This window comes from Phalacrocorax aristotelis, chromosome 11, assembly GCF_949628215.1.
Source record: "Phalacrocorax aristotelis chromosome 11, bGulAri2.1, whole genome shotgun sequence".
NCBI lineage: Eukaryota > Metazoa > Chordata > Aves > Suliformes > Phalacrocoracidae > Phalacrocorax > Phalacrocorax aristotelis.
Window position 1 is genome coordinate 16,507,923 of NC_134286.1, and position 15,370 is coordinate 16,523,292.

The 15,370-nt window shown below is 39.7% G+C and overlaps 1 protein-coding gene across 9 annotated transcripts in view; it reads right to left on the reverse strand.

The window, feature by feature from the left end:
• Window positions 1–15,370, reverse strand: part of IL1RAPL2 (interleukin 1 receptor accessory protein like 2) — a 395,811-nt gene that overhangs the window by 98,962 nt on the left and 281,479 nt on the right. For 8 of the 9 annotated variants that reach the window (XM_075107082.1, XM_075107086.1, XM_075107078.1 and 5 more), the window contains one exon: window positions 14,678–14,752. The exons of the other annotated variant lie outside the window; for it this stretch is intronic. In XM_075107082.1, coding sequence (XP_074963183.1) covers window positions 14,678–14,752 — 75 coding nt within the window. The remainder of the gene's footprint in view (window positions 1–14,677; window positions 14,753–15,370) is intronic. 9 annotated transcript variants of the gene reach the window in all.

Genomic DNA, 15,370 nt, shown 5'->3' on the forward strand with positions numbered 1-15,370 from the left:
GTTCCCTATTGCATGGACAGTGAGAGGTGGGATGACCTGGAAAGCCAAAAATCGATTAACATGGGTACTATGGGATATACTGTGAGAAATGGAGAAGCTGGATAGTATTTTTCAAAGTGCAGTTCTAATAATTTACTTATAGGTAGAGTGTAATCTACAGTTACAAGAAACAAAAGGCAAAAAACCTCTTGAGTCTGATAGGTAAGTCAGTCTTGTGATTTATAGATACCCAATTCATGACTTCTGAAAGCTGCTAATTCTGCGTGTCCTAAAAAGCAGTGTGCACAACCACACAACATTCTATAGGATTGACCACGCTACTAAAATCAGCAATTACAAACGACCTCTCTTTCAGTTCAGAGGTAGAGGGAGAGCTGAGCACACATTGCATACAGAGCTCTTGGTCTTGTTCCACCCTACATTAGATAAGTTCAGTAAGTTCTGGAAGTACTGCAGCACATTGTGAATGATGGATGAAATGAAAAATCTCTGCTCAGTGCACAGTGAGTAGCCAACTCCCTTCTGCGCTGCATCACTTGCTTTCAAGGTACTTAATATGCAACTTTGGTGAGAGACATTCAGAAAATCCCAGTGAGCCCAGCTGTCTCAAAAATAAAAATAGAACATTGCAATTTTGTCCCAGAGCTTCAGTTGTTTTTATTCAATTTTAATTTTAATTTTGCCTACCTCTATCCAGTGACCTTCCTTGTCTCGGTGCATTACAGACTCAAACTTCTACCGCTGCTGGTCGCTCAGTTACAGAAGAGGTTTAAGGGTCTGGTTGCTTCGTCACTCACTAAGCAGACAGAGTTTGCACTGTATAAATACTTCTTTTTGAAAATGTAATGTAAGAATGAATAAGTGGTGAATAATCAGCTCCATCACATTGTTTAATCAGGGGCCGCAGAAACATTGTTTTCCTAGCACTTTGGGTAGGTCGATTTCTATAAAACATAAATCAAACCACAAGCAGTTTGGATTGGATTGGCTTCCGCTGATCTGACTTATCATCAAATACAATCTGCTGGGCAGAAATGCCATGGAGGATGAAAGATTTGGGAATTGTATCTTGTTAACAAGCAACACAGGTTGGCTCACAAAAATTTATGGCGAGGTTTAAGTCACAGCTTCACTTTTGCTGGGTTAGAAATTTGCTTCTCCCCAGCTATATCATTATGCTGCTTCAGGCTATTGGATTGGGTAGATGGTCAGCTACTTTACTGCTCCTGAAAGGTTAAAATTGCAAAAAATCGTGCTATTTCATTGCTTTGTCTCTCTAGTCCCTCACTCCTGCCTGCTTGTATCATCAATTTATTATTACTTGTAACAACTGCACAGCAGACTATATATTACTTATTACACGCATGGGCAGAGATCAGAAGAAGTTGCTTTACTCTTGTCTAAGTACAACGGCCTCTAGTTGTAACACCATTAGGAATGTTTAATAAGAAAAGCAATAAAACAGTTTAATAACTGAATCCACTTCCACTGCATCTCTACAGTTAGCAGTGGGGCAGGGAAGGAAGAAAAAAGGATTAGCTCTATCACCACTATTTCTCCCACTGGGCTGTTTCCTTCTGTAATTTAGATTACATAGTGTAATAGTTTTATTTACTCTTTTATTGGCACTGTAAGGCTGTACACACAGCAATAGGCCTTTATACATAGAATTTAGATTGACATTCCAGATCTAGTAATAAAGATACAAAATTTTCCTGAGGAAGAACAGTGAGCGCAGTAAGTCTTCACTCCATATGCCAAGCTCTCTTCAAAGCCCGTAGACAAACAGTGCAAGGAGCACATTTAGGACACTGGAAACGTGTGATGCAAGGTTTGAACTGATCAGCTGCCCTACCTCCTTTTAGCTGACACGGTGGTGCTGACTGCCAGGTGTCAGGACGATATTTCTGTTTCTCTCTCACCAGCATCCAACCCCACTAAAAAGGTTTGGGCACCTTTCTGGAGCCAATGTAAAAGCAATACCCACCCATGGGAACGCCCTGGGTGCTGCATTGATCCATCACTGTTTACCATTCAGCCAATGAGGTATTTCCGTAACACCTAGCTCTAAAAATGTATTTATTTTTATGTACATATCAAAGCCATGGCTGCTTTATTTGCTTGGACGGGAGGGCGGAACTGTTCCAGCAGACTTTCTATTTTCCACCAATTCCCTCAAGAAGGATATTAAGAGTAGAGAGCACAGTGGGTAATTCCCATCTCTGGGTAGAAAATGAGTCAGACTAGTTATGCAATAGAGGCTTTCACTGATTAAGAAGGATGCTATATTCAGGTAGACAACTGGCCAGAAACAGATGCTATTTGTGGGCATAACTGAGCATTAGCAAATTGGCTGTTTATTAAAACAGGTGTTTGTGGGGACTTACGTGTCTGACACTGCAGATGCAGCATTCTGCTGAGAGACAGCGTTAGAGAACATCGGTTTCCTTCCCAGTTACACTTATTCTTCAACTGAGTTGATGCAGGAACTAAATTAGATTCAACAGAGTCAGCATCGGCTTTGAAAACTGGTGATTTCAATCAGGGATATAGCAAGAAAATACAAGTTTTTACTCATGCCAGCTGTTCTGTTGCCCACTTTTGATCTCATAATCATTCATTATTGTCTGGTTAAAAAAAAAAACTGTATAAAAAAGTTTCTCTGGCTTCCATTAAAACAACAACAAAAAATCCCCACCAAACAACCCTCCACACACACACACTTCCAGAATTCCCAAAGTTCTAGACAAAATATACCCTATTCATACCACCAGAAACAGGAACACAAGGAAAGCAATGCCATCACAGATTGAAATTTAGCTAGTGTCAGACCAGGAACACTACATGTCACTATGAGTCCATGCATCCTTTCCTACGGGAGACATCATGTTTATTAACACTTGAGTGCTAGGTCTGTTTAAAGTTTTTATCATTTTGATGACGTTGGCAGCAGGCCATCAGATATTCTGAGTTTAAATTACATTCTGACAATTGTTTTCTATTCTGAGTCAAAATGAAAAAATTCTTGAACTTCCAGTGACAAGAAGATGCCACGCCCCCTTCCTGACCTGCTTCTACCCGAAATTAGTATAAAAACAAAACAAAAAAAACCCCAAAACAACCCAAACCCACTTCATTTTGGAAATTTACATTATTGCATTATTTATTAATTTAAACGGTATACCACAGAGGCAGTAGTGTATAACAACATGGCAAATGTAATTTTTTGACACAACAAAAGACAACAAATATTCCATGTTTTTTGTAAACATTAAGCATGGCTGTTTCTTCACACCTCCTCTAGATAGAAGTACCTTTGCCTTGTCTTATAACAGGCTATCATGAACTAGACTGGGCCTGGGTATCTCAATGCTGTTTTAGCATCTCTGTTCACAATTTAGACCCTCAGCCACTCCCATTTGTCACTGAATCTTTGCTGTGCCAAAAGTCAACATACACCAAACTTCTGATAACAGAGCTCCCTAAACGCTTGCACTGTTGTTTCTGAATATGATGCACTTTTGAGATGGTTATGTAGGATCACAGTATCTCAATTCAACAACACTAATTGCCACAGAAATTCCCCAAAGCTCTCTCAAGCAAGTGATTTTTGTAATTTTAATTAACATGGTCTTAGAAACAAGATTAATGGAAACTCTGAAGGGGATTTCAGTACTTGAGACTGTAAGGTACATAACTATGGAACAGGAAACAAGACAATGATATACACCCACATTTACAAGTTAGAGGAGCCTTACACCACACAGGAAAAAAAAGAATCTGCAAGGTCAGTTTTGCAGAAACATTGGTAAAACACCTCACTACAGAGTTGGCACAGAATATTGTACAAGACAGGTGTCAACCAAGGACCCGATACAAACTTAGCACAGAAAACAAGATGCTTGCAAATTCCCAGAAAGGACTTATTGATGTCTCTTCTAGAATAGCTATTCTAAAATAATTTAAGACAATCATGCCTGCTATTATACACTACACGATGTAATTAGCTTGGGGATTTCCTCGTTTTGTTACAGGCAAAACTATGGCTCATAACCCCCAAATGTTTGCTGATAATTTAGGTGTTTGAAATCACAAGTTTGTTAAAGTGTCTTCTGACTGAAGAGGCGTTTCATAAAAGAGAGGCCAGGCTGTGAAGGGGTGTGCTGGACTGTGAGATGCTGGGATTTGAAATCCTGAAACTGAGAGAAGTAGTATGCTTGCCTGCATCTGAATAAATGCACAAATGCAACAGATCCCTTCTCAGAGGCCACGTGCCCACAATGCGAATGACAATTTGATATCTACACACCACTCCCTTTGCCAGATCTTATTTAGAAAAGCAAAACCGCAATCCTAAATAAATGCGCTTGGTCAATGATCCTTGGTAAAGCACATTTCTTATTGCACACAGTTCAATCTCTACAACTTCGTTTCTGAAGTGACTAAAGCATGAAAGGCAGATGAATTCAGATGAAATTAAACCACAAATATCTGCTGCACTTACAAATGAAACCCTCTGCTTATTCTATACGCATCCACTTCATTGGGGCAAATGCTCAAATGTTCCAGCAAAGCAGTTTTCTGCCTGTAATGTTTATTAATATCAACAATTTAAATGATAGGCTGCAGAATATTATCTATAAATTTGATTTCAAATTCATCAATGCAGATCAGGAAATCATTAAAAAGAGTTAACAGTAATGTAATCAGGAAACAGAAAGCTTGATTTGATCAGCCTGCCCGATCTAAGCAGCTTTACTTTTCAAGTCCTGCATATTCAGGGCTTAGCAACAAACTATTCAAAATAGTGTGTCAAGTCCAGAAGCATTTAGAGAATGTATCCAAGGGAAGATCCACATGGACAATCTTTCCCTTCATAAAAAGAGACAAAATTCACAGAATTTACTCAGCTCACTAGCAGTGAAAAAGCACACTTAACACACCAGGGTTTTTTTAAGTGCATCTGAAGTATTTAAATTCTCAACTCAAACCACCAAGCTTGATCAGAGAAACGTGGAAAACAGTTTGAATTTGCAAAGAATTATGTAACACTTGGCCAGTAAAGCACGTAGCACCATTTGCAAACTTGCACTGAGATTATAGCAGTGGCATATGCAGTTCACTTACATTTTAGACTGTTAGATATAAATTGAAATTTACTTATGCCTTTTAATTAATGCAGTGTGCAAGCAAACCACTGAATTTTGTATTTGAGCAATATAAAGCATTACTCAAAGTGTTTAATCCTACGCTCTTCTGAGCTGAAGTAACTACACACCTACCTGACTGTGCACCAAAGAAATCTCAGTGGATGTTTTCATGACTAATCACATTCATTTGTTCATGGGACCAGGGCCAAGCATGTTAAAATTAATAAGCTTCCCATATAGTATAAGCAGATAACAAAACCAGACTCAGCTCTAGAAAGTTAGAGTCATCATTTACTGTGAGGCTGGTTTGTTAAACTAAAAATGTGTGGTAGAAAACAGTGTGCCTCTGCTACCTTTCCACAGATCACTGCTTTCAGTATTTTTACCTTCCAGCCAATTAGGGGTACTGAGAAGTCATGTAGTATGTGTCCTCAGTAGGCAATACAGGTATCTCTCCATTTCAAGAGAAATCTTGCTTTCACCCTCTTTCATTTGGTCTTCATTGGACTGAAATGTCTAACATGAGTACAGTAAATCAACCTAGTTTTAACGGTCAAAGTTCAATTACCTAATACAAGCTACTTGTGTCCATAGGATAGAGACAAACGCAAGGGTATGGAGGATGAAGTTAAGAGCAACATTTATCAAACATGGATTAAATGAAGCAAAGATTTGGTGAGTAGAATTCCATCGCATTTCTTTTGAAGGACTATGACAGTTTTGATTTTCACGGCCTCTAAGATCATGACATTACGATGTTGAAATTTTAAGAAATAAAAATTATGCCATCACTCTTCATTTTCTGCACTGTTGCCTTTGGAACAGATTACAAAGTACAATTTTCTATTATTTTTCAGTGAAGAAGGAAAAATCATGAGAACAGTTCGTCTAGATTTTAATCTTCACTGCCCACTGAACAGCAGCACTGTGATGCATGACCCTGACCTTTTGCAGCCCGGTATATTTTGACTGTTTGCCTACTCGGCTCCATCCCTACATTTTAGTGAGGCCGTAAACAAGAGATGTGGAATGGCATGCCCAGCAAATCACAGAATGCTGAAAAGGTCAAAATAGTAGCGCCGAATGTTTCTACTCTGTAATTTACAGAATATATGAGGCATTCACAGCCTAATAACTCATTCATATGACAAACACTGTAGAGAGAAAGTAAAACGGCAGAACATGAATTCCTTCCAGTGCCAGCGTTTCTAACAAGCACAGAAAATGGTGCAAACTTTGCCCTGTGGCTCTCTTTTCTGGAACATTAATATTGCCTGACTTTCAATGCACAATAGTATATGTCGGTGGACTGTGCAGTCAAATGTCTGCATTTGCAGTCAGGATCAGAACCCAAAAGGCAAGGTCCTTGAGAAAAAACTCCTGGCCAAAGCCTTCCCTGTCTCTACTCCTTCTCACCCTTCTCAGAGCATTTCCTCAATACCAGGCGATTTTGTTGTCACAACATTCCTGGAAAACAGAGAAGTACTATCCTCACTTTAAAAGATGACACACAGGCTCCTGGCCAAGGTCAGGAGAGCTACAGCAGAACATATGGTAGTTGAAGTGATGGTTGCATTTGTTAATCACAGCTTAGTCCTAGTGAGGTGCTAAAGATGTATGCCCTGGACACCCCCCCACAACAGTCACCACTTTCTCTGAAAGTTTTACTGGTACAAGATGATTTGAGGCATTCATCAATCATTAGAAGCAAGCTAACGCCCTTGGATGAATGCCATCAAACAACTGTAAGCCAGGACATGCTGGAGTGTTTCTTCTTTACTACTTTCTTTACTACTACTAAAAAGAACACGACAGATTTATCCAAAGTACTGCTGTTTCAAACCCGACTGCAAGGGTATCTATCTGACATCAATTCATCAATTTTTTCTATAAAGACAGTCTCATTTTGTCCTCAGAGTATATATAAGATTGATCTAACGACAACTGAAATCAACATAAGCCATAAATAGTTTAAAGAATTAGAAAGGAAAAATTTGGAAAGTGCCACATCTTCCTTTCTAACATATCTGTGCCGATCCCATGGATCCCAATGGATGTAAAAACCACGGATCAGTAGCCAGAATTTGGCCTTCTCTTCTCCAGTCCATTAAAACAAAAGAAAGAAGAGCGCAAATAAGCTGTTCTCTGCTTCACAGATGTAAATCTGAATTAACCATACAAAAGGCAAAACAACTGTGGATTTACACCAGCCGAACAACAGATCCCAGCCTCAAGGCTCTGAAGTACAGCATTTCACCATTATCCCTGAGAGAAGCAGGGATATTAACAACGTACCAAATTAGCATCAAAGCATTAGCGGTAATACACTTAGGGTATTTAGGGAACTACTTCTAAACCTAAATGTCAGACAATTTGTCTCTAATATTTCCTGCAGATTAGTACAAAATGATTGTAATAGATGTAAATCCTGCCTCCTTTCATACAGGCACGTACAGCTGGAATAGCTGTGGAGCTGTGTCCCTTGTGCTGCAGAGGAAGGCAGGTCCTAAAGAAGATACGCATGGTTTCCCTTCATTTCCCAGTGAAAATTGCTCCTTTGTGTGTTTCTGTGCAGGCACATGAAGCTTTTGGTATTACAGTCTGCGCTGCTGGGAGGAAGAGATTTTCCAGCACGAGTCTGGGGGCATTTACACAGGAAGTCTCTAACTTCTTGAAAGGAGGGGAATAGTATATGAGGTTTGGTCTCCTGTGGGAAGAAAGGGGATCTCCCAGCTTATCTGTGGGAGCAGGTGGGTGCAGTGGAGAGCCCTGGATGGCTGGAAGAAGGTGTGGATGAGACAACAAGGAGGGTACCAGCTTGCTCCTCGAGAGCGCATCAGTGCATGGGGGTCTTGGCTGTGAGATGAAGGGGTGGTGTGGGGAGAACTGGGGATGGAAGGGATCAATTTTTTGCTAGTGTTGGGGTAGAGGAGACACCACATGCTTCCTCTCCCTCTAGTCCCATCTCCCCTCTGCTCTGCCACTCAGTTCACACAGGCCTAGATTCCTGGTATGGGGGTAGGGGCTATTCCACCTGTACAGAGTAAGCCAGCAGGATATGATCTGGGGCAAAGCTTGTCACCCATCCCACACTCAAGTCTTGCACAAGGAAAGAGCAACTGAGTCTCTATGGACAACTTTCAGTCTCCTCTCTGTAGGGCACTCAGCGCACAATTTAACCACTTGGATGCGGCACCATAAGACACTACTCCACTTAAAGTACTATTACTTTTAATAACATTTACAGACTATTCTAACAGGAAAAGGAGGTGTGTCTTGAAAAGTTGGATTCTACAGAAAAAAATTATATTGCTGATTATTATTGTATTTCCCAACCAGAAGAAATACAGTGTACACACAGGTAATGCCATCTCCTATCAAAGCTGTTTTTTATAAGGCTTTGGTTTCACATGCTTATGATTTTGTACTGATTGATCTGTTAGGTGAAATCAAAGCTGCAATATTAGTTAATTATCTTAATTAGAGATTTTTAATTTTGGAAGACAGGAAGGGGGAGGGATCTATGTCAAAAACATCAGGCATTCTCACAGAATGGGCAAAGAGAATAGGGATAAAAGACATTTCCTTCCTTCCGTTCTCCTTCTTTTCACCCTAAGAGAAGGGACATCCAATTTGATGGCCAATATTCTCTATACAAGACATTCCCAGGAAAATCCTCCAGAGTTTAGCCAGGCTATAAGCTTTCAGAAGAGTCAGTGTGAACATGTTCTGTGGCAACTCAGGCATCAGCTGCAGAAGCCCAGCACACCTCCATGCCCACATCTTGCTCCCACTGGCTCTGAGAACTTCTTGCAAATGTGTATTTGGGCTGCCACCACATTTCATACAGAGTGACAAGAGCTACAAATCTCAACACAAAATGCAGAAAAAAAAAATAAATCTGCAGTCCCATCTCCTCCTTGCCCTCTAAGCTTTAATTTCATCCTCCTCAGACATCCTTTTCTTGGTCTCAGCTACATCTTTCTCCCAATTCAGTCTCTTTGCTCACTCAGGGCCCATTTGGGTCACGTCACCTCCGATTCCTCCAGGTTTGTCTTTCTGTGCTGCCCCAGCTGAGCAGAAGGAGCAGGAGCAGCACAAGGAGAGAAGGCTACTGCCCTCAGAGAGGTGCAAAGCTCAGGATTTGGCCCAGCTCACAGAAAGCCTCTGCTAAGCTCTAGGCTGGAGAATACCTGGTGGGAGTTGAGGGAAAGAAACGCAGAAGCGTAGCATGTAGCTACCCACATCTAAGATACCGGTTTTTCATACATGCCTGAGTAGATGTCATATGTGATCATTTAATTAAAGAGCAAATCAAAAGGCATGCACACAGCACTCAAGCCCTGACCACAGAGGAGCATCAGTGCTCTTTTCACACTGAAAACACACTAATACGAATTCCTTCCCAAGTTCACTTTCAAATCAATTGGTCTGTTCGAATTACTTTACAGTTCAAACTTTCTGTATTGTTTTTTGCCCAAGATCACCACCCTGTTCAACTAAAACATTTATGAAACATCTGTATTTTTAAATATGAAGAAAGCATGATTTAATCAACAAATCAGTAATGACAGACACTGCTGGATTGTCTTGAATGGACAACCTTGGTATGAAATTTACAATGAAATTGTCTCTGAAAGATCTTGCAGATTTATTTTTTAATCATTATTATTTATTGTTAAGAAGAGAAGTGGGGTCTCAATGAAAATTAAGACTGTGGACAGTGAATGCAGTATCTTAAAAACGTTAGCATAGGCATGGATTGTCACTTCCCAAATGACTCCTTCCAGACAGTGCTTCAAACAAAAAGGACCTTTTTTTTTAAAAAAAAACTATTTTCATTCTATTCCCATACCTGTCAGCAATGTAACTTTGTATATTCCCTTGCACTTGTTTTACAGTAGCTCTATTGATCTGCTTAATAACTAGTCCCAAGGAATTGCACTGCTAAATCTTCTAGGAACAAAATCTTTCTGACCAGGTCAGCTATTAGGAAAAATGAGAATCCTCATACGCTGCATGTTTTCTTTCCTCAGCATCTTTATAAGCAGAGAAACTACCATGACAGAAGTGAGTTAAACCCCTTGACATTTTCCCCGTTCAGTAAATGAATTAACATAGATGTTTCTTGTTTTGTTTTCTAAGACTGCTACATATCTTAAGTAAATGCCTGGAAAAAAAACTAGTGCACAGTTGAAAAGCAAATGATACATAAATGATATATTCAATTAATATAGACACAAACATGCAAATGTTCATTCTGGTCTCAACTAACTCATTCATAAGGAAAAGACTAACTTAACATTGTAGTCACTGAAATACATGGCAAAGAGTTAATAGACAGACTTAGCTTCTATTTTGATATTGTTTTTTTTAACTTTTTTGATACTCTGTGGAATACACAAGTGTAAAGTAGCAGGCACGGTGCAAGCCAGATGACTCTGGGAGCTGCTTATACATAGACTAGCTAGATACAGCTCCTACAAGATCCCTCCAGACCCTTGTCCAGCCAAGAATCAGCAGAGCACAACCGTGACTCCTTTCTTCCACAAATGCTTATGCCCTGCCATGCTGCTTTTACACCAGCCAAGAGCTGGCAGTGCAATAACTCACAGCTACCCATCTATCAGTCAGCTTTTGGCTTCCTGTTGCTACCAGAACTGTGCAAAGGAGCTAGTTCAGAGACGAAACCTACTCTGTAATCATGTAATCAAAACACAAAGGATTGGTTATCTTTCTTTCCACGTTCTCAAAGCACTAAGAGTGAACAAAGCTAGCTGGAAAAGAGTTTAAAAAATAAATCAAGAAATCAGCAGAGTGATGTACCAACAAGTCATCTTAAGACTTACAGCACAACATGCTCCACTTACTGTCAGAACAGCTGTATGTGAAAATAGATAATAGATCTTTAAAACTTGCTGCACTACAGCCTCAAGACTTTTGACTGGGGTTTTGATCTTTACTTTTCTAAATCACATAAGGAGTTCTCTAACCTCAGGGATTTTATATGAACAATCCATAGACATGGTTAGGTTTATATGGTCAACCAAAGCAACAAGTTCCTGCTCTAAAAAAACACAACTACTTTGAATCACACTGGCATAAGCTTTAATAAATTCACATTCAGAGCTTTACATGGGAGACAGTCACATATTACAAACAGAGTTTGTAGGAGTACAGAGTCATGGCACAAAACTCTTCAAAAGCAATCTTAAGAGCCTTCTGCTAAAGCTACACCATCTCCTGAGCAGAAGACCTAATATGTATTTTGGCACATTCTATCAAATTTGATTTTAATGTCATGAAGACAACTCAGGGATGTCTTTTTTCAGGAAGAACATGATATTATCAGATTCATGTAATATATTAGCAAAATCATATACTATATAGAGCAAATAACATTATTTATTAAAACAAGATATAATAAGATTAAATATGCTGCGTATTATGCAATCAAGAGCTATTATGACACTGACCCCAATGCAAAGAGCTAAAGAGAAATATAAAGGGTTTTTTAGGTCTGTTTTTATGAAAAGGAGGCAGCAAATGAAAAATAAGAAAAAATTATGTCATTATTTTCTAGGTTGGCCCAGAGATGAAGTGATTAGGTGACCTGGTAAAGCATCTGAAACAGTGAAATTGCTTTGGACTATTTCTCCAGTCCTCTGGGATGCTCTTTTGTCCTCCTGCCAATGCTCCCCTCTCTGGCTCTGTTTCTCCAGCGCAAGCAAATACAGAAAACAAGAAAGAAGCAAATTCCAGTTTCTGCTTCTCTCTAACCTTGACGAGGTTGGTTTTGATCTCTGTCACATTCCAAAGGAAAACAGAAAAAGCAAAAAGAACATTCATGCTCCTTAAGAAGAACAGGGGAGGCTCTGGGCCGTGTTTGAAGTCTGAAGGAACTCTTTTATCCACTGTCAAAAAGAATTGTGCATACCTATTTTCATTTGAATCTTCTTCTAAAAGCTGAAAGCCAAAAGGTGAATATTGAAGTCTGCAATCAGGTCAGATAAGCTGCTAAATAGTTAGGCCACTGCCTAGAGTTCTAGGAAGATTTTGCCTTGCATTGTGCTAATCATTAAGGAAAAAGACAGTAAGCAATTATTAATCTCCTCTGCTTACAGAGCAAAGACAGCTATTTATTAAAGATTGGTTTTCCAATAGGAATCTGAAATAATCTCTGCAGAACAAGTAGATGGATTAAACTCCATTTCTTTTGCAGTTTAGTGGCACGTTCATCCTTGCACAACCACTGAAAAAGCAGGTATATTGGGTCATTTGACTCCATGGGCTCAAGGCCCTATAAAACACAGAAACTTTGCTTTCATTTCTAATAAAATACTGAAGAGTGTCACTTGTTCAAAACTCCTAGGAGCTTAACAAGATTTCAAAAAAGTATTCCAGCAGATGACCTTACATACAACTTTCTCCTCCATTCCTTTGCTGCAACCAAATGATTTGCTTTCCTGCAAAGCTCTAAACATGGTGAGGGTCTGCAGCGTATTGCAGAGGTCAGCACAGCCTCCCAGCCCAAAGCTGCAGGTGGCCTCCACAAGATGAAGGTGCTCCCTGAAAATTTGATAGCTCTATCTGCCATTTCAAATCAAGAGGGAAATCAACAAACTTCACTGTGTGTTAAAGAATACAAGTTCAGGTTCTTCCGTAAGCATGAATCTTTTACACATAATATGAAAATGGTTTAGTGGCAATAACCAAACTCATTAATATATCAGAAAAAAGCACCGTATGTAAATTCCCTGATCTTAGGGGACAACTAATGGATTACATTCCAACATATAAAGATGCAAGATTCATATTTCCCACTAGAGATACTCCAAAATCCTATTACTGAGCCATATCTCCAAGGAGAGGAGGGTATTTGTTTGTTTTCATTATTTTTAATCAAACCTCTTTTTAATCAGTCAGAACAAAATGTTTCCACGCAGGAAAAAAAGTAGAAATTCATTGCAAAAACAACAGAGTCCTGATGGAACAGGGGAACTTGGAAGAGAAAATGAACATGGAATAAAAATGCAGGAAACAAAGATGTGCACTCTTTGAGTGCCTTTATTACACCAATGTATGCAGGAACTGTTTGCTCCTAAAGGAAATCATTAGAAAGTAGACTTTTAAGAAGCTGGACCAGGAGATTCAATTCAGCCTTTTGGGCTGATCCAAACTTTGCTGACTGTGTTTTCCTGTTAATTCTGGTGGGCTTTTGACTATGGCTCCAGAGCCGTTTTGTGTTTTCTCCTTTTAGGGACAATTTCTGTTCAGCTACAGACACGAGTCCTGTGGAGGGGAACCTGCACAGGCACATATGCAACTGTCTGCTGAATTCATCTGGCACTGGCTGCTTCCCAGATCCACTTCCGTCTTCCCTGTGCAAGCCCTTACAGGCTCCTGAGTCATTTCAGGTATATGAGAAAAAGCTAGTCTAAGATTAGCTAAGGTCACAAATGATTCATATTCTCACCACAATTCAACAATCACATTCAAGAACTCAAGCCCCACTTTCAAATACTTCACAGCATTTTAAGTGAATCACTGAAATTGTTAGGCACCTGGTTTAAGAACAAGGATGTGCCTTTGTACTCAGCTCAGGGACTCACTGTACCCAGCTCTAGGGTCTCACAAAAACAAACAGCTTTACCACAACGTTATCAGGCCACTTAAAATGTTTCATTCTGATCTTGCTTGCCTTTAAACAGCATTCCACCACTGAATCCTAGCCAACTTTGGTATAAAAGGAAGAAGAAAGTCAAGCTCAAGAAGGGGGAAAACGCCACAGTTTCAGCAAGGAGTGAATAATCCACATCTGCAACACCTCTCGTAATTTAAGCTCATGGTACCACAGTTCTTAACAGCAACTCCAATTCTGCCTCTCAAAATTAGAAATCTATTTTCAAATCACTGAAAAAACACCACTCAAACTTCAAGGCTGAGCCATTCTTTCAGCACCAAGATGCCCCACGGCTCCCCAAAGTTAGCAGAACACTCTAACATTACAGTTTCTCAACATGAGAGAAAATACAGGCTGCCAGCTGAGATTCAGAGATGTGCATTCACAGAAGAATATATTACAGGAGTGAGAAAAGCACACAATAATTCTAGTCAAAAGTCCTTTCTGGTAAGCATTCAGAACAACTTGAAAATGCACTGTTTTACATTAACTTTTAAAGGAATCAGCACTTCTTTTATGAGAATATTTGTCTTAGGGTGAACATCATCTGATCAATACAGTACTGACGTAGACATCTATTACTCTATCAATCATATATTAAAAAGAGCAGCAGCGCTTTATATTTAATACCCGGTGTAACCAATTAGTACCGCCATCCCCTGATGTTACACAAGTTCATTCTCTTAAATTGCCATGGCAGTAAATTCTACAGTTGTAAATAAGAAGCTGCAAATTAATTTGCATGTAATAACAGTACCACTAAACCTTTCTTACCACTTTCAGTTTTTCCCACCTGCTACCAGAGTGGAAGTTTAGGATCTATTATTCCCAGAAGGGGACTTACCCAGCTGGACATCTATAACAGTTGGCTGGTTCTCCATGGGGAACAATGGCTTTGGAGGTTTGTCTGTGAGTAAAGCTAGAAAAGAAAATGAGAAAGTGTAATGGAAAAATTGCTACCAATAACTGCAAAAGAAAAGCTCTGTCATGTAAGCAATTGAATGTTTGTACGCTTGATGGCATGTCAACATTTCTTACATGTTATGGCTGTACGCTGCCAATGTGTTAGTGCTTTCCTAGTGGCTGTGGTGGCCCACTGCTTCAGTGGAAATGAGCTATCTCAAGAATTGCATTTTTAATACAGGCAGCAAAACAAACTCCATTTCTCACTTCTAATCTACATATAATATCTAGATCAAGCATTTCAGATCCTCGCCTTGCAAAGTTAACACACTTAATTAATTTGAAATGCCAACCAAATCCATTTCAGTGTGACCAGTCCCAACATGGCTTTATGCTTGCCCAAAGCAGTATTTAGATGCTCAAAGAAAACTTGCACAGAATTTTGGCTGCTGAACCCCAGCAGCTTCACACCTAGCTTACATTCCCACCCAGCTGGGTGGGGCACCTTGATGCTCTTCTCAAAGCCCCAGTGGGGACCCTGCTTTCTGCTAAACAGCAGTATCTCCATCTGAGAGCAGCCTGGCCCTATGAGGGGACTGCTCCAGCCTCTAGGACAGTCACAGATAATACTATC